Source organism: Musa acuminata, chromosome BXJ1-7, assembly GCF_036884655.1.
Source record: "Musa acuminata AAA Group cultivar baxijiao chromosome BXJ1-7, Cavendish_Baxijiao_AAA, whole genome shotgun sequence".
NCBI classification, from domain to species: Eukaryota; Viridiplantae; Streptophyta; class Magnoliopsida; order Zingiberales; family Musaceae; genus Musa; species Musa acuminata.
In genome coordinates, this window is record NC_088333.1 from 5,373,812 (window position 1) to 5,391,934 (window position 18,123).

General features: G+C 39.6%; 3 protein-coding genes across 4 annotated transcripts; 1 reads left to right on the forward strand and 2 right to left on the reverse strand.

Annotated features, from left to right (window-relative positions):
- Positions 1-1,280: 1,280 nt before the first annotated feature.
- On the forward strand, positions 1,281-2,306 carry LOC103991066 (uncharacterized). Its single transcript, XM_009410431.3, has one exon. The coding sequence runs from the start codon at positions 1,440-1,442 to the stop codon at positions 2,265-2,267; it is 828 nt and encodes a 275-aa protein (XP_009408706.3). The 5' UTR covers positions 1,281-1,439; the 3' UTR covers positions 2,268-2,306.
- A 2,780-nt stretch (positions 2,307-5,086) lies between these two features.
- LOC135678416 (adenine phosphoribosyltransferase 4-like) lies at positions 5,087-10,210 on the reverse strand. 2 transcript variants are annotated; one of them, XM_065191209.1, is made up of 6 exons: positions 9,871-10,210; positions 9,310-9,420; positions 7,640-7,732; positions 7,177-7,326; positions 6,290-6,348; positions 5,087-5,465 (listed from the first exon to the last, which is right to left on the reverse strand). In XM_065191209.1, exons 1-6 carry the CDS (start codon positions 9,956-9,958, stop codon positions 5,412-5,414), a joined length of 555 nt encoding a protein of 184 aa, XP_065047281.1. In that variant the 5' UTR covers positions 9,959-10,210; the 3' UTR covers positions 5,087-5,411. The 2 variants fall into 2 exon arrangements, with proteins under 2 accessions (XP_065047281.1, XP_065047282.1); XM_065191210.1 differs by lacking the exons at positions 9,310-9,420; positions 9,871-10,210 and adding an exon at positions 8,661-8,977.
- Positions 10,211-13,049: 2,839 nt separating this feature from the next.
- On the reverse strand, positions 13,050-14,972 carry LOC135679873 (protein YABBY 5-like). Its single transcript, XM_065193857.1, has 7 exons — positions 14,524-14,972; positions 14,293-14,451; positions 14,063-14,207; positions 13,798-13,846; positions 13,595-13,670; positions 13,418-13,492; positions 13,050-13,324 (listed from the first exon to the last, which is right to left on the reverse strand). The coding sequence occupies exons 1-7, from the start codon at positions 14,623-14,625 to the stop codon at positions 13,289-13,291; spliced, it is 642 nt and encodes a 213-aa protein (XP_065049929.1). The 5' UTR covers positions 14,626-14,972; the 3' UTR covers positions 13,050-13,288.
- Positions 14,973-18,123: the final 3,151 nt, after the last annotated feature.

Here is an 18,123-nt window from a genome sequence, read left to right on the forward strand (position 1 = left end):
CATGTAGAAAGGAAAGCAGTCGATGTAAATGAAACCCAACGTTCCAAGCTGGAATCAGCGTCGGGTAGTGTTGCGTGCCCGTCTGTGAGGTGGTTGAGTCCTGATGCCTGTACCGACGACACCACCCAAATCACGTCTCACGAATCCTAAATTGCCTGCCCCGCGAACGGGGTGTGCAGCATCATCGCCGCTGGCCCCCACAGATCAAGCTTGTGAGAAAGCGCCACATCATATGAGAGGGCGTTTGGGGATCGATCTCAGGTAAGCAAAACTTCATCCAAGTTAAATGAGAGATAGGAGCGAGTCTTAGACTTGGTTTGAATAATGGGGGTTAAATAATGTTAGTCCAAAATAGATGAATTATTTGGGTCGCAAAAAGCAAAAAAAAAAAAAGGAGAGAGAAATATTTTATGCCATCTTGTACATTGTTTTCTCTACAATTCATTATTTTCCTCTCTACTTTAATTTGTATGATCACCTTCTCTGCCTTGCTCATCAACTCATTAACCAAAACATACCACCGTGAGCTAACTTTGGTTTAAGTTGCAGTCTATTACAAATTCAACATTGTAAGACGAGTATATTCAATGATCAAATTGGTAATTACAAAGAAAAATGATGCAGGATGTGAAGAGTTGAGAAATTTAGATTTGCATGTGAATTAGTAACTCTAATCCTTTTCATAAAGAGTTTTAGTAATCCGTAGGATTGGTTTGGTGGAATCGTCGAGTATTACTTAGACATAAGGAGTAATGACGTGATGTGTCATCGAGTGATTAGAAGATACATATTTTTAGTTTAAATCTGTCTCGGATTTTATGTAACTTAAATAAATGAGAAGAAGCATCTGACTTTGCTTGAAGATTGCATCTGACTTCAATTATGTGCTTTTATGAATATACTACTACTTCAATTCATATTTATATATATAATATAAGTAGAAGGACATTTTTAAAAAGATATATTAAAAAGGCCCTAACTTAATACAAAATGATAATATAACAAATACTAGCCATGTTTATAGTAATTATATCATTGAAATGGAAGTCACGTTTTAATCTCTTCCCCCCATAAGAACAACATGGTCAAGAAAATAAGGAAAGAACATAACTATTTACTTCGAGGACGAATTTTATCTTATGGGAATCCAAATCCAATATTGGCATTCGAACTCGACCTTTTGAATTTGAATATATTTCAAACCTGATTAGAAGGTAATTAAATCTGATTTATACTGATGGAATGAATACAGTAAAATATATATTTCGATCTGTCTTATTTGTAGGGGAAATGTAAGAGAATGTCAATACTGTAAATTTACCACCACCGTTAGAGTCCCACCACCGCATACAACCCTTCACCTCTCTTCGTCCATCTCATTTGCTTGCCGCTGCCCACCTCCGTTTTTACGTTGCCGTTGCCGTTGCCATCGCCGTCAAATGTCCTCCGGCTGGATGAAGTCGTTTCGCTGCAGATCTAACGACGTCGACGACGTCGTCTGCCCCCTCGCGCCGTCGTCTTCGTCTGCCAAGAAGTGGCTGCTCCTTCCCTCCTTATTGCTCTCCTGCGCCGACTCCTCTTCTCACGCTCCTAACGACGTCCTCCCGAAACGTCCCTCCGCCGCTTCCTCCCGAACGCCGAAACCCGAGCCGAGATCCCGCCCGCAAGTCTCCGCCCCGCCTCCCTCCCCGGCCACGGCGGTGGCGCCCGCTGGCCCGTTCCCGTCTTTGGTGGAGCTGCCGCCTGGCCACCCCTCGCGCCGGGTGGTGGAGATCATCTTCGGGTCGCGATGGTGTTCCGGCGAAGGGCGCGCTTCCGGGGCCGACGCCTTCTCCGGAACGATCGAGATGATCTTCCGGGTCCGCAACCCGGCCCGGAGCGTCGCCCGGTTCGAGGAATACCGCGCAGCCGTCCGTTCCCGCGCCGCCCGGTCCGACGACGCGCGGTGCGCAGCCGACGGGAACGAGATGATGCGGTTCCAGTGCCGCCCTCCCGCCTCGGCCGGCGAGGTGTTCGACGGCGGAGTGGCGTGGTCGCCGGCGGAGGGGATACGTACATTCGCGGGGAGCGGCGGGGCCCACGAGAGCGGGGGCGGCGGCGGGGCCGGGCGGCGGGCGATGCTGGTGTGCCGGGTCATCGCGGGCCGGGTCCGGGCCGAGTCGGACCCCGAGTCCGCGGGCGACTCGGTGAGTTTGGGCGAAGGTGAGCTTCTGGTGTTCGATCCCCGCGCTGTGCTGCCGTGCTTTCTAATTATCTATAAGCTTTAAACTTGCCTTTGCCTAATCTAATATTACAATTTCAATTAACATCTATAATATTTTTTATGTTCTTAAAATAGTTCTATTTCATTGCATGTAAATTTCTCCGTTGCAAGAAATTAAATTTTTTTATTTATTTTGGTTTGTTTAGTTTCATTAAAAAACATTTGAACTCATGTGGGAATGATTTGTTTTCTTTATAATTCATTTATTTTCCTTCCTCCAAAATCAGTGATATATTTAGAATTGGACATTATCACATATATGTAGAATTAACGATGATGTATTGGAGATCTTCATTTTATTTGGACCATTAATTCGTAAAGATGGAAGTTGAGGGTTTCCATCATACTTTTATTGCTTGATATATATCAGATATAGACCACTGACCTAAAAGCCAACGTATTCTTTGCTTGTGAGATTACAAGTGACAGCAACCTTTTGTTCTATTAGTTCAATAGTTGAGTTCAGTGCTCCATTTCTGCAAGATTGTGGTCCAAATCGAGAAAGCAGTCGTCTGCATACCTTCAATTGTCACTGCACTGCCAAGATTGTACTTGTGGAGGACCAGAATAAAGATGAGGTAAAAAGACATTAATGAGTCTCTTCTAATAACTAGTGATACATAAGATCCATGTAAAAATGCTAGCAGTGTTTTCTCTGTGATAGATAAGTTGTTTGTATGGTCCAATCAACCATACAAAATTAGGATTATTATGTCTTAAACATAATTATGTTGAAGTATTTAGTCTGTTTGAAATGGGGAGGAGAAAGTCCTCTTGAACCTTACTTTTGTTCACTGCATCATAATTATGTTTGATGTTTGTAACAATATCAATTACATTTACTCGTGTTTTAGGAGATAATATTCAATATTATGTTTGTTGAATTGTCAACCCCCTAAATATGATTACTAACTGCATCACAATTAACTAAGGTCCGAGAGATAAACTTGTGCGTAATTGCCCTTTATGTATTAACTATTATTTGATTCTTTATTAAGGGGTAAGTTTTGGCGTTCTTTATGTATTTAGGGGGTTGACAATTAAGTTAATTTTAATTTTTTTAAGTGAAAAAGATTCATAAGAAATTTGAGTATTCAAATTAAATTTGATGAGTTCAAAATTAATACATACTTTGATAAGCTCCCTTTTAATTATCACTGATTATATTATGAGGTTATGCATCGTATATCAATAGACACTTTATATTTTACCGTATATGAATATATCAAACATAAGGAGACACTTTGATCATATCGAGCATTGAGATATGACGCACTCGATCGAAAGATGACATCTTGGCTATAACAAGCATTTTATGCGCAAGTATTATTTATTACTTTGAACTCAATTGGATGTGTAATTCAATGGTAAGGAGTTCACTATACGAGAGGTGTGTTCAATTTCCTTAGCGATTTTATAAATCCTTTTTTTCTTCTTTGCTTGTTATGGTAAGCATTTCTGCTCGATTGAGTGAGATTTCTTTTCTTTCACATGTTTATGTCTATCAATGATTAGATCTTTTACATGAGAAGATCTACTATAACGAAAAAAATCTTCGAAAGCTCGTTTTATTTGCTTTTTAAATTAAGAGAGATACGTAGGGAAGATCTTTAAGAGGATCTTTCTACACGACTTCCAAATAAAGCAGGAGAAGATCTTTGAGATATTTGAAAATCTTTTGGTTGAATGTTTCTACGCGATATGGTTATGTCATATTCTTTTATCCTAAAAGATAAACTATATCAAGTAGTAAATTTGAAAACTAATTGACGGTAAGACTGACGTGAGACTTTCTTAAAAATATGAATAGCTTTAGTCATCTTGAAGAATATAATCATTTTGAGAATATAATTGACCCTAAGTAATTATTATTTTAAGAGTATGATCAACTCAAGGATACAATCTTTTTAAAGAATATAGTGGATATAACTGACTTAAAAGATGTAACTATCTTATGGAATGCAATCATTTTGAAAACACAATGGACTTGTGAATATAACTGTCTTAAAAACTGTGGTTATTTTAAAGATACAATCGACATGAGGATACAATTATTTTGAAGAATATAATCATTTTGAAGATATAAAAAACTTGAGAATACACAACTATGTTGAAAGATGTGATTGTTTTAAATATATGACTTTTTAATGATGCAATCATTATAAGATTATAATGAAATCAAGGATACCATCATCTTTGGTTATTTCTAAGATATAGCTTACTCAAAGATGATTTAGCCATTGACAACTTAAAGATTAAAGTGAATTGAGTACGATACATAGGTGTGATCAACTTCAAGATAAGTTAATTTGAGGGCATGACTATCTTGAGGAAAATGTTAACTTGGAGATATGATCCGCTTGAGGGCGTGACCTTTGTAAGGACACAATCGTTTTGATGATATAATCAAGTTAGTTCATTGTCGACTTGGGGATGTAAGCTTCTTTTGAATTCGGAAGGAGATTAAGCTTTAACGTAGATTTTTTTAAAAATAATATTAATGTCCATTATAATGTCGGCTAACATAGGATTTATATGTTCAACTAATAATTAAACAAATAAGCACGAATTTTGCCTTGCACATTAATCCTCAATTTTCTTTGGACACCATCACCTATGTAAATAGGAAACTCTAAGCATAATACTGATATAAGAAAAGTAGTGATCCCAGGAGGGATTTGAGATTACAAAATGCTGCAGTAACTCCAAAACTTCTGAATGTTGAATTCTTACAGATCATGTGGATGATCATGGATTATCTTTCTCGAATTGCATTCCTGGAGATCTTCAATTTGGCATCACAGTCTATCAAAATCAATTGCATCAGTCAAAAAAACCAGTTCTTATTTCTCATTCTTCAACTCAACAACAGTTTGCAGAACTAGTACAAGCATCAGCTGGTGCTGATACAACCAAAAACAATTCCTTTGCATTGGAAACCTCTTTGATCTCAAATATCTCAATTGCATTACTCCAGAATTCTGGTGTCTTAGTGAGGAAAAAGACAGTAACACATCCCAGTAAACCAATCAAATCTTATTGCCACAGGAAAGAAGATAGGCAGCTTCATCTATGAGAGTCGGAATGAAATCCTCCAATATACAGTATCATGAACTCGCTTCAGCAAGATGAGAGAATAATACCATCATCAATGGGACTCCACCAGTACGTATAACGGTTTGCCTTTTAACCTCCCTCGGCCCTGCAGATTAAGTTAGATGCCACCGTTATGTTTGCTGGTTGAGTTGCCACTTAGAAGCAATTGTGTAGGTTTGTTTCTAAGATACATGATGAAACATTGACAGATATTACACTAAAGCAAAATGGAGGAGCCCAAAGGAAAATTACGATGGCGGTACAGTTCATTTTTGGGCATGGATGATCTGTGCAAATTGTAGCAACTGAAATCGGTCTTTGTCAAACTAAGGTTTTACCGATACGTAAATACTCAATACGAATGATCCTAGCTAGAATTCAGTGTTCACACATGTGAGGTTGGAACAGCTTGGTCGAAAACGTTGAAGATGATCAGTGTCTCGTAAAGTATTCTGATAAAAACTTACGACAATTGACACCGTTTTCCTATCCATCTAAGAACGATAGAAGTTGATTTGGATGTGAAGTTCAATGATATACCCCTAGCACTGATGTGAAGTTCAATGATATACCCCTAGAAGTTCCTCTAGGAACCATTGATTTGGATGTGAAGTTCTATGCCAATGAAGTTGCTTATGTTGAGCTTAACGGAAAAGTACAAAAGCTTCAGGTAATATGATTTTCTCATTTTGCTTTAAATGCAGATCGATCGAACAATTTGGAGCTTTTCGATAAATGTTCACACAAAATAGTTCATTTATGTGATGTTTTGTTGGAGAATGCTTGTAACACTAATGTAACTTCGACAAGAGAACAGCACATTGAAATCGCGGCAGTAAAACTTGAAATACTTCGATAAAGAAACAGATGAAGTGAAAGTATATACACGCGTGAAAGAATATAGTAACAGGAATAGCATGTAGAACACACCTTGAGTTCTGGAAGTTCAATTACACATGCGCATTCAAGCACCTCAGCCCCAGCCCGCTCTGTGAGGAAGAAGAACATGGGGAGATTAATAATAAGCAGATAGGAAATTTGAATGAAAGACAGCAGGCACCAAGAAGCAAAAAATTGATGGTTGATGCAAGACAAAGAGAGTTAATATCATCTACTTCAGCATTGTGTAAAATATGAGACTCTCTGGGTTTGTTCTACCAGATAAATCTGAGTAGCATCCACCTACCATGACAAATGGATCTTTCAGACAGGTCAGAGCAAGTTCACAGGGTTGAAATTTGTGTTTGATTAAGCACAAGATTCAATAACTTACAATGAAGCTATACAAAACAGGATCTCAGTAGTAGTATTTGATAAGCTGGCCTCGACAAGAAAAGTTCTGTTTAGACAAAAAAATCAGTTTTTCCATGTCTAGATAAAGCTAATGTGGCATGCAAGTGAGTGCTAAAGTATATTTAGTGTATGAAATGCATGTTGTTTATCTTCTGCCAAAACCAAGAGAGTAGCCATTATTTTCCCAATACTCAAACAAGTCCTCAATTCTTGACATTGATAATGTCTTGACATCAATAATCAGCCATTATTTTCCTTGACCTTCAGTTTGCCCACTTATTAACCAGCTGAGCTTCACTCTAAAGCATACTTTGGCAGTAAAAGTGCAGGTATCAACATTGAGTAAGAACTTTGACTTATGTTGGCTGCATTAAAAGAATAAGTAAAACACACTAAAAATGCAATCTTCATCAAGAAAATTTACCTGTCGACGACAAGCTCAATTAGTTTCTTAGAATTTGTTCACAAGCTTTGTTTAGTTAGTTCAGAGTTTTGGGCTACATATCTAAGCCACACGAACATACCGAGTAAACTTATCGCAGCACAAAGAGTTCCACCGGTCGCGATCAAATCATCGACTACTAGAGCTCGTTCACCGGGTTGGACTGCCCCAACATGCATTTCAAGACAATCAGATCCATATTCCAGTATGTAGTTCTCTGAAATCACTTCACCTATGCATTGCACAAGGATCCAAGAATTCAATAAAAGAAGTTAATTTCATAAATTATATATAAAAATTTAGGCGTAACCCCAGTAATTACAACACACAAGTATATAAATTCTAGAATTCATTCTCCAATCTATACTGCAATCACCACTTGAAGTCAACTAGAAGAACATGGATTACTGATGCATAAAGAAAAACATGAAAACTAATGGCCAAGCATGTAATTGCTTTGCAGAGCTCCTGAGTTCATATATATTATTCCAACTGGAAGCAGCAAATGCTAAGAGCAGGTTGTTAGGTACTAAGTTTGGATGTACCTGGCAACTTTCTTGGCTTTCTTAGTGGGACAAACTTTGCACCGATTGCCAATGCAATTGGAGGACCAAATATGAAGCCTCTAGCCTCAACTCCTATCATAATAGGAAAAAAAATCACCTTAATTTTGCTAAAAAATAAGAGCATTAAAAAAAAGGAATTTTTCATGTTATAATCATTGTACCACAAAGCATAAAACATTAAGGTATGTGATCTAAATCATTTCTCGAAAAGAAGAAATCAACTGATATACGTACGCAGAACTCGTCAGAAAAAGTATTAGAAAATTTAAGTCCAATAAAAAAATTTGCAAAATTCCATTCGTAGAAACTCTAAGCAGCCGCGAATTTAGAAAGGCAAGCAAAGGAAATGCTTAGATAAGAATTGAATAACCATTATGACATAACAACTACTTCAGAGCACTGAATTAACTGTTAATTATGGAAAACATAACATAATACTGAACAAATTTAAGTAAAGGTGACAGTCGTTCTGAAATTAATTAGAGTGACAAGTAATAAAAATTGGAGCCATAGGGTGCCACAAACAACATAAGGTGTGACAAAATTTCAGACAAATATTAATGAAGGTTGGAGCCATAAGGTGCCAAAGAAAACCATGAAATCTGAACAAATCAATGGTGATGGTATCATTTCTTTCTTTATTTCTCTTCTGCAAAATTTAATGATGACAATTTTGGTTCAACTCATAAGATGACTCCCTGCTGTTGGGAAGAAGCATGGAATGGCTACTGCAGTTCTCCTAATAAAATGTGACCCTCCTTTCTATGATCAAGTGTCTGTGTTCAAGAAAATTGTGAGATTAACATGGTCATAATAGCAGTTCTCCTTCTTTTCTTTCTTTTTCTTCAACCTTTCCTAAACAGTGTCTAAAGATCCCAACTTGTTTCTGTTCATTTCCAGCATAGTCTGGAAGGATCAAAGCTCAAAGTAAAGGACCATTACTATGGTACAGATCATCAATGCTTGACCATTTGAGGGGAGGAAATCTCACTATTCCCACCTCCAAAGGCTGCAATTTGAAGCACAGCAACTAAATGAAGCACTAGTCCCTTAATGTCGTTCAACTCTCCCATCGCGATCGCATCTACCGAAATCTGAACAGCCTCGGAAAGGCACGGACAACAGAGAAATAGAATATCGAGGCCCATAGAACAGTGCCAAAGCTTTCACCATCGAACATCACGGTGTGGACCAGGAAGCGATGTCAGTGTCGATAGGGCCCAATGCCACCTCCACAGGCTAGAACAGATTCGGAGAACCGAATCCATGAGCAAGGCAGAGGGTGCCCGCAGCTCTCACAGCTGGGCCACGATAACATGGGGCAAGGCAGTCAAACCAGGCGCCCCTGCCACTGCCGAAAAGGCTCTCGAGAGTCCAGAAACGATTCAGAAGCATTCTGTAATGGAAATGATGACAGGGAAGGCGAGCCTCCGCCTGTCAATCCACTTTTATCCTCCGATATAGGAAAAGTCTAAAGGAAGAAGGACCCACAACCGACATCTCTCACGACATTGATGGGCAAGTAGCATTAATGGGAGGAAAGGAAACAAACAATGACCAGCGCGCCAATGAAACGGAGGGAGAACACAGTGGAGAAGAGAACTTGACATGGCGGAGCCACTGAAGATGGGGAAGTTCAGGGGATTTACCGGCGACGACAGAGATGCCTCTCCCCGTGTACTGCTCCACGAACAAATCCACTGTGTCCTTGAACGCTTTCGGCTCGAGCAGCAGCGTCGTGATGTCTTGGAACATGATCCCTGTAATCCTATATCCATTAGCTGGAGAACTAGAGAAAAGACGTCGGCGTGGCTGATTCAGGCAAGCATGGAAACCGCAAAAAGAATCAAATTTGTACGAGAAAAGAAGAAAAATTGGCATCAAAATCCAACCTTTTGACAAAATAAAGATTACAAACGACGAGAAAGAGAGCACAAGTACGCAGTCAAAGATATCAGACGAATTAGAGAAGGTGCGGGATAATGCTCTCCAGAAAGCAGAGACATAAAAATCAGATTTTTAATTGGAAAAGAAGGAACAAAAGCCATGCGGTGACAAGAAAAAGATCGGAACCAAGAAAGCAACAGAAAGAACAGGGCTCTGTATTGACCTGACAGCGGCATAAAAATGCAAACTTGCATGGAAAGGCAGCGAGAAAGCAATAGAAAAAGCATTGAAACGCAATTTTGATTTGCAGGGAAAGGTGCGACCTTTCTTGGGGAAGTCGGGAACCACGCGAATGGACGAAGCTATGCGTTGAATGCGCGTGTCCTGCTTCTTGTCCTCGCAAACCGCCATCACCTCCACTTGAAGAAGCAACTCTCTCTCTCTCTCTCTCTCTCTCTCTCTCTCTCTCTCTCTCTCTCTATCTTCTCTATAGCATGACAAAGAGACCCAAGCAGAGAGAGAGAGAGAGAGGCTGAAGGCTCAAGGGGCAGCTATATATCATCCAATGGATATACTATATACATCATCTCTGTCCATATATCTCCTCATGTTGCTCCTTTGAGAAGATAGCAGATGATGGATGATGGCTGGCCACCGGTGAAAGGGTTGCTTTCCTTTCCTGCAGGGGTGCACAGTGGTGCAGACTTGCTATATATTTCACCTTTCTGTAGGTTCTTTCCTTCATCACAATGAAAGAAACTTATTTGGATGTGCTTTGAGCTAATGAGTTGATTTTTTTTCTTTCTGATTAGAACATCATCCAAACCATCTTACCTAAATTCAAATCATTGTCTCAACCTTTTAAAATGATTTATATACTTATGAAGCAAACTAAAATAAAAAGGTGATTTTTTTTGGTGTTTGATAATAATTTCTTTAGGAAATTTACCTGAAGAAATTTTTAAGAAATCCCAATGTAAACCAAAACATTTTTCTAATTTCTAATGGAAGGACTTTTGTAGTTGTTGTGGACATCAATAATATTTTTTACAAAGAGTAAATAAAAAAATATTATAACATAAAATCTTAATACTTTTAATATTAATTTTTATTACCACAAATAATATAATCCATCAAAATCATTTACACAATTATAATTGAGCAATATTGTCACACTATTATCATTGTTATTGTATTATTTTGATTGTTAGCATGCACTATCACTACTATTAATTAGTATCACCATCATAATCAATAATTATCATTATTATTATCACTATTTAGTAAATGTCATCATCAACACCTACAACTATCATTGTCCCTATCGCTATTATTTCTACATCAACTATCATCTTAAACCAAAAAGGTGTTCACTAATTAGAATACTATCACTCATCGGTTGTGGCATGACGATTATAGATTTGTCACAACATGACAATAATGATAAGTCGTAATATCTCAATTGTTTAGATCTATTACATGGATACTTTTTTCGTCATTAAGCTCTCTGCAAAACAATATCCTTAATCAGATTAGGAGCTTTTTAATTTTTATTATAATTTTTAGCAAAGTTTTTCTTGAATACATATTAGTATCTTCTTAAATAATTCTCTCTCTTGTTGTATTATTTATGGGAACTACATTTAACCATTAATGAAAGATAATATTTTTTTATCTTTATAGATATTTTTATTCTTTTATATATATGTATATATATATATGTATATACATATATATATACATATATATATATATACATATACATATATATATACATATACATATATATATATACATATATATATATATACATATATATATATACATATATATATATATACATATATATATATATATATATTTCTTTTCTTTCATGTACATGATTTTGTTGTCACCCAACTTGAAAAGGAATCGGAGAAAGATGGTGCAATCCACCAACCCAAAAGGTGGAGAAAGAAGATAGAAGGTAGGCACCTATAAGAAATAGAAAGGGAGATCTCTTTGGTCTCCAACACTCATTTTGATATTGCAAGGTACAGCCTCAAGATCCTCCCTCACGTCATTCATCAGCCGGAACAGTGTCAAATCCAATCCTGCAACCACATCTCATCCTTTAAGAGACACTCCATCTTCTCCCACCAACTTTGCTCCCACCTCCTCATCTCTCATCTGCATTACTATTGCCATTCCTAAATGAGCTATGTGAGATAGAATTTTGTGCATTAATCCTTATGGAGCACACAGATTTGCCAACCCTCACATTGTAGGATTTTGAACGTTGGAAGGGTATGAAGTCAATCTCACTAGTCAACGCTTAATTTGTTTGTATTGTAAGGCCGCTAATAATGGCGTTTGGCATCTTAATCCTTGTCAGGAAGACAAGAAATGTTAGTGACAACTCATTCCTAAATAGTCGAAAGATCAACTGCGTAAACCAATGTTGGCACCTCAAAGCATACCCACATGTTGTTTCTCAGGGTTTAAGGAGAAAGGAGAAGAAGGCCCATTTGCATTAAAGATCACCAATGGAGGATTTAGTGGACAAGAAAGGCTCAGATAAAACTAATTAACTCCATACTTCCTTTTATCGGGTGCTTATCGGCTATGCAATTAATCATACTGGCCAAATAAGTATCATATACTGTGAACATTGAATCCCCTCTCTAAGATACTTCTCAAGTACGATGGAAAGAAACTCCAACTTCTGTGTTGAGTTTGTCACCTGACTAATAATTTTGTCATATGAATTCTAAGTTCTGAGACGTAGCTTCACTTTGTCTCACACACAATAGGATCTTTATGCTCATGAATCTTTAGTCACACATTTATCTTGCTATTGAATCCATGTTCCAAACCTTCTGTAATCAAATTTATATGAGGGAAGGATGATAGAAGTTATATATCTATGTATATGATGTCTAAGGAGAGTGTCATGTATACATTTCACATTTCTATCAGACCCATATATATATATATATATATATATATATATATATATATATATATATATGAAGTCAATCTTATCTTTCACTGGATTCATGCACAATCAACACTTGATGTCTCATTCACTAAGATAGATGTGGTACCTCAGTCAAGCTCATAAATCCTCAAAAATGGAATTGCCACATTACGCTGCTATCTGATATCTCCATTTGGATCGCCAAAGCTTGTATTTGATTGCTCAGTTTCTTCCTTGTTATATACACTTCCTTCAGCTTGCATGAACACAACACAGTCGTTCTACTTCGTTTTAACACCAAACCCTTTCCAAGTTTTCTTGGTTTGGATCTTACGATGTCTCGGAATGCCTTATTTTAACTTGTTGATTGAGAATGAATCACAAATACTAGTGGATTTCTTGTTGGTGAGCTAAGTTGCTGTTCAGCGAATAAACAATGGCTGAGAGCAGCAATGAGCGAATGGATGAGGAAGAACATACAATGGAGTGTCTGAATCCTTTATGTCATGCTCAGCTATAAACGTAGACAATTGAGGAACCACATTGTCTACTGCAACCAAAGATCAATTCATAAATGCTTGAAAAGGCTAAGTTTGCAGTAGGGTTAGCAGATAAGAGTGTTGCAGACATATCTAAGCACTTAAAACTTTTTGTCCATGAGATCTGCCACCACCCAACCTTTTGCACAGGCATTTACATCCCCCACTGCCCCTATATCCTCCATTAGAAGACCAAGAACGAACCCCAAGAGGAGAGGAAGAGGAGAAACCCAAAGGGAAAACTCAGAAGCTGTCTTTGAGAAGAACATCCTCTCCCTCCTAAAAACAAAGAATGACCAAAATAAGCTAAGAGAAAGATTAGGTTTTCTGAGGTGGAGAGATAAATATTATAGCATCTTTCATTTCACTTACCTGCAGCCGAAAGCTGGCCTTCTTCATGAGCTGATCCGGCATCAGACCGAAATGGATGTGCGGAAAGTGAGCCCACTTAGAGCAGAAAATGTAAATTGAGAGTAGAAGTAGTTAGCAAAACCCTAGAAAAAGACGGGATAAGATAATACGATGAGGGAGAAGGGGGAAGTGTGTTACGTTTTTTGCAGCTGCACTGAAGGCCTCTCTGTGAGTAATGTCGGGATTCACAGCTTTTATGCGTTGGATTTCATCCCTGCAAATAAGAGTCCCCTCATTCCCCTCCTTTAGATTTCAGAAAAAGCTAGTGAAGAAAGTGAGATTTTATAGGCACTGTCAAGTGTTACTGTACTGTCATGACATAATGGTGTTGTCTCCCTTACTTGATAAATCGATTGTATGCGGATGGAATTCTCTGCCTTTTCTCCAAAGCTGCAACAAGATTTTGTTATGATGAAAGGTTATCAACAAGCAGGATTAGGTTATGCAGTCGAGGAGAAGGGAGGAGGGAAGAGATGATTTGGATGAGATGCAGTTAATTGGTGGAATGACCTTCTACTAGTAGAAGATGTGAGACTACAAGACAGCCTCCGTTGCTAAGATGTAACCATGCGAGAGAGAGAGAGAGAGAGAGAGAGAGAGACTTACGTTTGTTAAGGACCGGCGTCCGTCGAAGTTTATCATCAGTTCCTCTGTTGACTGAAGCCACTAGAGTATTGGTGGTGGTGGTGGTGGTGGTGTTCATTGTGGTTGGATCCATTAGTAAGCTTGTAGGTGAGCATGGTATCTCATCCTACACACCGCTCATGAAACATCAAGATCGAAAAGAAAGCAGCAAGTAGCTAATATGGTATAAGAACTCCAAGTGGATTCTGTACCGAGAGCCTGTGATGGGGGAGAGTCAGAAAGGAATGGCCAAGTCGGAACTGGTTGACCTCGGGGAAGAGAAGTCCCCTCGCATTGACAGAGAGAAGGTTGGTGCACTTGCCGCACTTCACCGTCACCGTCATGAAAAGACTACTACGGGGAACGCTCACCTGCCGAAACCCATGAAGAGAATAACAGATGAAGCAGCAGCAAAAACTATAGAGTAAGATTTGGGTACATACCGCGAGAATGGTGTCGCAGAAGTTGCAGTAAGCGTAGCAGAGCTGCTCGGAAGGGGATGACGAGAAGTGGTCAAAAGAAAAGGCGGCTGAGGAGGATGACATGCTCGCTGTTGAGGTTGCTGATGATGATTGAACGGCCTAAGGAGGGCTCTCCCAGAAGGGAATATCTTCCCTTTTATACCTGATCTGATGATGCGATTTGATGTTTGATTGACTGCCGATCCTACAAATATGACCTAGGATCTATCGTTTCTGAATTCAAGAACAGGTGGAGAGAGAAAGAGGCTGAGAGTAAAGGGACAAAGAGACACTAACAGGATGAATGAATGGAATGACAAAAAGAAGAAAGGGAGGGAGAGAGCTGAGAAGTGAAGGTGGGATGGTGCAGAGGCTTAAGCTGAGAGATGGGAAGATATAGGCTAAATGGGAAACCCCACCCGCCTGCAATATCAGACAGATAGCACTGCTGCCCACAAATATTCTTAGTGAACTATATATAATATGAGAGTATGTGCAACGAGGAATAGTAACTCAAATAAGTTCACAAAAAGAATCAAACCAAGATATATTGAATGACCAATGCCCATTTCAAGCGAGGAAATGATATTTTTCTTCGGGAGACACTAATGCAACATGTCATTTTCAGATATAGATTGATCCATAATGGTGGAATTTGGAAGCTTCCCTCTCTGAAGCAATTTTTTTCCTTTGATAAACGCAAAAGGAATTGAGAATGACACAAGTAGTCCATCCAAGCATCAGATGGCATCTGTATTGTTTCCTGAAATCAATCCGATCTGTCTCTGATATAGATATGATGGTGTCCACACTCGTATTCGATGGCTACAAAGGGGATCCGGTCATGCTTCCTTGTAACATGTCGAGGTCACAAGGCTCCAATGGTGATTGCATGGATCACGTGCAGCGCGGGAGAGAGAGAGAGAGGAGCGAAGTGAGACGAAGGAAGCAGTCATCATTCCCAATGGGATGATGAGTCCCTCGAAAGTTCCCAGAGAGGAAAAGAGGCGCAGCAGGGGCGGGGCAGAGTTGGGGGAGCGGAGCGAGAAAGCGACGTATCCATGGCCTTGTTAGCTTTTTCTCACCCAGCACTTGTTTTCGCGGTAATGAGCGAGAAAGAGAGGGGGAGAGAGAGAGAGAGGGAGAGAGCACGCTGTGATGTTTCTCGGATCCCTCCTTCTGTCTCCGGGACAATACAGCTCAGATGTAGCTGCAGTACCAGCAGAGTGGAACAGTAGTTGCGCTGTGGGGTGGGCTGCGCCTCCGCTTCCTCCTCCGCCTCCTCAGGGTGATAACTAGCTATGATTTGAAAGAGAGAGAGAGAAGCTTTTTTTACTTGCTATGATTTGACGTTACAGACTCGTCATCAGACACAAATGAGCAGCAGCCGCAGAAGAAGCCAGATCGGATCTCTCTCTCTCTCTCTCTCTCTCTCTCTCTCTCAATGCCTTACAGCCTTGTCCTTCCTCTCTGAGATCCCACCTTTCTCTTCCTTTGAGCTGCTCTTGTTTAGGCAAAGCGATCTGTTTCTCATTCCTCTGCAACCGTCCAAAATTTCTGGTCCCTGGCTTCTCCAAAACCACAACTTCCCTTCTCTTTCCTCCCTCGTGATCGAGGAAGCTTTTCTTGCTGTGTTCCCAGTGATCGCCCCTTTCTCTTCCCACACTAAAGCCTGCACTGCCCCCATCCCAGACACGCCTACTATAACTTTTTACCTTTTGCTCTTGTAGTTTTTTGGACTGTCATGGAGATTCCAAACATTGGCATCTGAACTATCTGCCCGAGCAACTGTCATCCAGATTACAAACACGACCTTACTTAGAACCAACACCAATGATCTATAGAATGATGCATTATTGAGTCCAATGGAGTTGGATTTGCTAATTCCAAAGACAAGAAGACCACTTTGGCAATCAGGATAACACAAGAGCTTCTGAACATTACATATATTTCCTGAGTGAAGGAAACTATCCCCATATCATAAATGCAATTTATCTTCCTTTTGACGCAAAATAGTACAACAATATACAGTATAGGATTAGAAATTTTTGTCTTTTATAAGATGCCACACGATGATGTACCTTAATATTCCACAACCCACATGGCACGCATTATTACTTGGCAAAGAAAGCAGATTAAAGTGTGGTACAGCCCAGTCCTATGAGGGACAGCAAGTGGGATCATATACTACTACTTTTGTCTTTATTGCCTTCCATCTCTACATGTCATCATATAGTCTTCGTTTTCTCCTTGCATGAGAAAAATTAAAGGCAACGCTTGTTTTCCTTACATCCTAATATAATACACATCACCACTCCACTGTCCACCTCATTTTGAGATCTCAAGCACCACAAGCACGAGGACAATATATATACTTACTTGATCGTTGACCTTGGGGATTCTTGGTCTCAGAGTCAACTTCCTTCTCGATTTCCTGCTGCTTCCTTTGTCTCTCCTCCTTCCCTTTGTTTATCCCCTCCTCCACCTCTTGTATCTGTTGAGCAACGCAGTCAAATGTGTGTTAGAATTACATGCCCTACTAAATCAAACTCTTCATAAATAATAACAGGTTTTACTTTTATCACATATATGCGGGTATTTAGATTTGACACGTTGATGAACTGACGAGCAACAAAGAGATGAGACGCTCTATTCTTCACAAATCTTAATTGTTGTATGGTTTTCATGTACTGTTGTGGATATTATATATAGATAAAGAAAGAAGAAATCACAACTACGTGCATGCTTACGTTCACAGATTGGGCGGCGGGCGGTCGGGAGAGCGGTTCGCTGCTTTGCCGACGGTTCCCATCAGCTTAGCTGCACCGTGGCGGGCAGCCACGCCGACGAGTCTCTCCTTCGCCACCGTACCCATCTTTCGTGTCGATCCGCTGATAAGAGAGAAGGACAGGGAAGAATGAGTGGAGATTTGAGAGATTGAGGGCGGTAGAGGGCGTTGGGTGAAGACGGCGCTCGCGCTTCACTAGCAACACGCGTCGGCAGGCTTGAGAGGAATGTGTTTCCACACGGCATGCATGCGTGCAGCCGTTTCACACATGCGGCAGACCCTTTCGATAATTTGAAGCATCAGGTACGACCCGACGAGCAATGTATTTCCTTGGATTTAGGAGTATTTTTGTGGTTCGTCTATTCCTCTGTGCATGGATCATACAAATACAAATAATGGTTTGGAGGTTTGAGTAAAATTTAAAGGCCATCTCATTCTAATGCTTTCAAGTACAGACGACGCGTAAGCGGAACTGGAACCAGACAAAAGTAGCAAGGAATCCACTAGAATGTCCAATATCTGAGACCGTCGAAAAAGTCCAAGCTGGAGTCATGAAACAGGGTGTATAGGTATGTGTTTATCGTCAACCAGTGTCTTGAAGCAGATCATATCATTAAAAGAACATCTAAAATTTCAACCATCCCGTCAGCAAAGAAGCTGCTCCATAAATCTAGTGCTGTTGGCCGTCGAGACAACACACCAGAAGCATAGAAGAATTGGGCTTAGGAGGCGAGAAGATTTAGGAAAGATCAGATGGGTGGTATATCGACCGTTTCTGCTAATTTATTCAGCTG

Coding starts and splice junctions, on each gene's coding strand:
- LOC103991066 (XM_009410431.3), top strand. CDS start 1,440: ATGTCCTCCGGCTGGATGAAGTCGTTTCGCTGCAGATCTAACGACGTC.
- LOC135678416 (XM_065191209.1), bottom strand. CDS start 9,958: ATGGCGGTTTGCGAGGACAAGAAGCAGGACACGCGCATTCAACGCATA. Junction 7,733..9,309: donor AGGCATCTCTGTCGTCGCCG/GTAAATCCCCTG, acceptor CTATTATGATAG/GAGTTGAGGCTAGAGGCTTC. Junction 6,349..7,176: donor TGCTGCGATAAGTTTACTCG/GTATGTTCGTGT, acceptor TCTTCCTCACAG/AGCGGGCTGGGGCTGAGGTG.
- LOC135679873 (XM_065193857.1), bottom strand. CDS start 14,625: ATGTCATCCTCCTCAGCCGCCTTTTCTTTTGACCACTTCTCGTCATCC. Junction 13,671..13,797: donor GCATACAATCGATTTATCAA/GTAAGGGAGACA, acceptor TCTTATTTGCAG/GGATGAAATCCAACGCATAA. Junction 13,493..13,594: donor TCAGTGCAGCTGCAAAAAAC/GTAACACACTTC, acceptor TTCTGCTCTAAG/TGGGCTCACTTTCCGCACAT.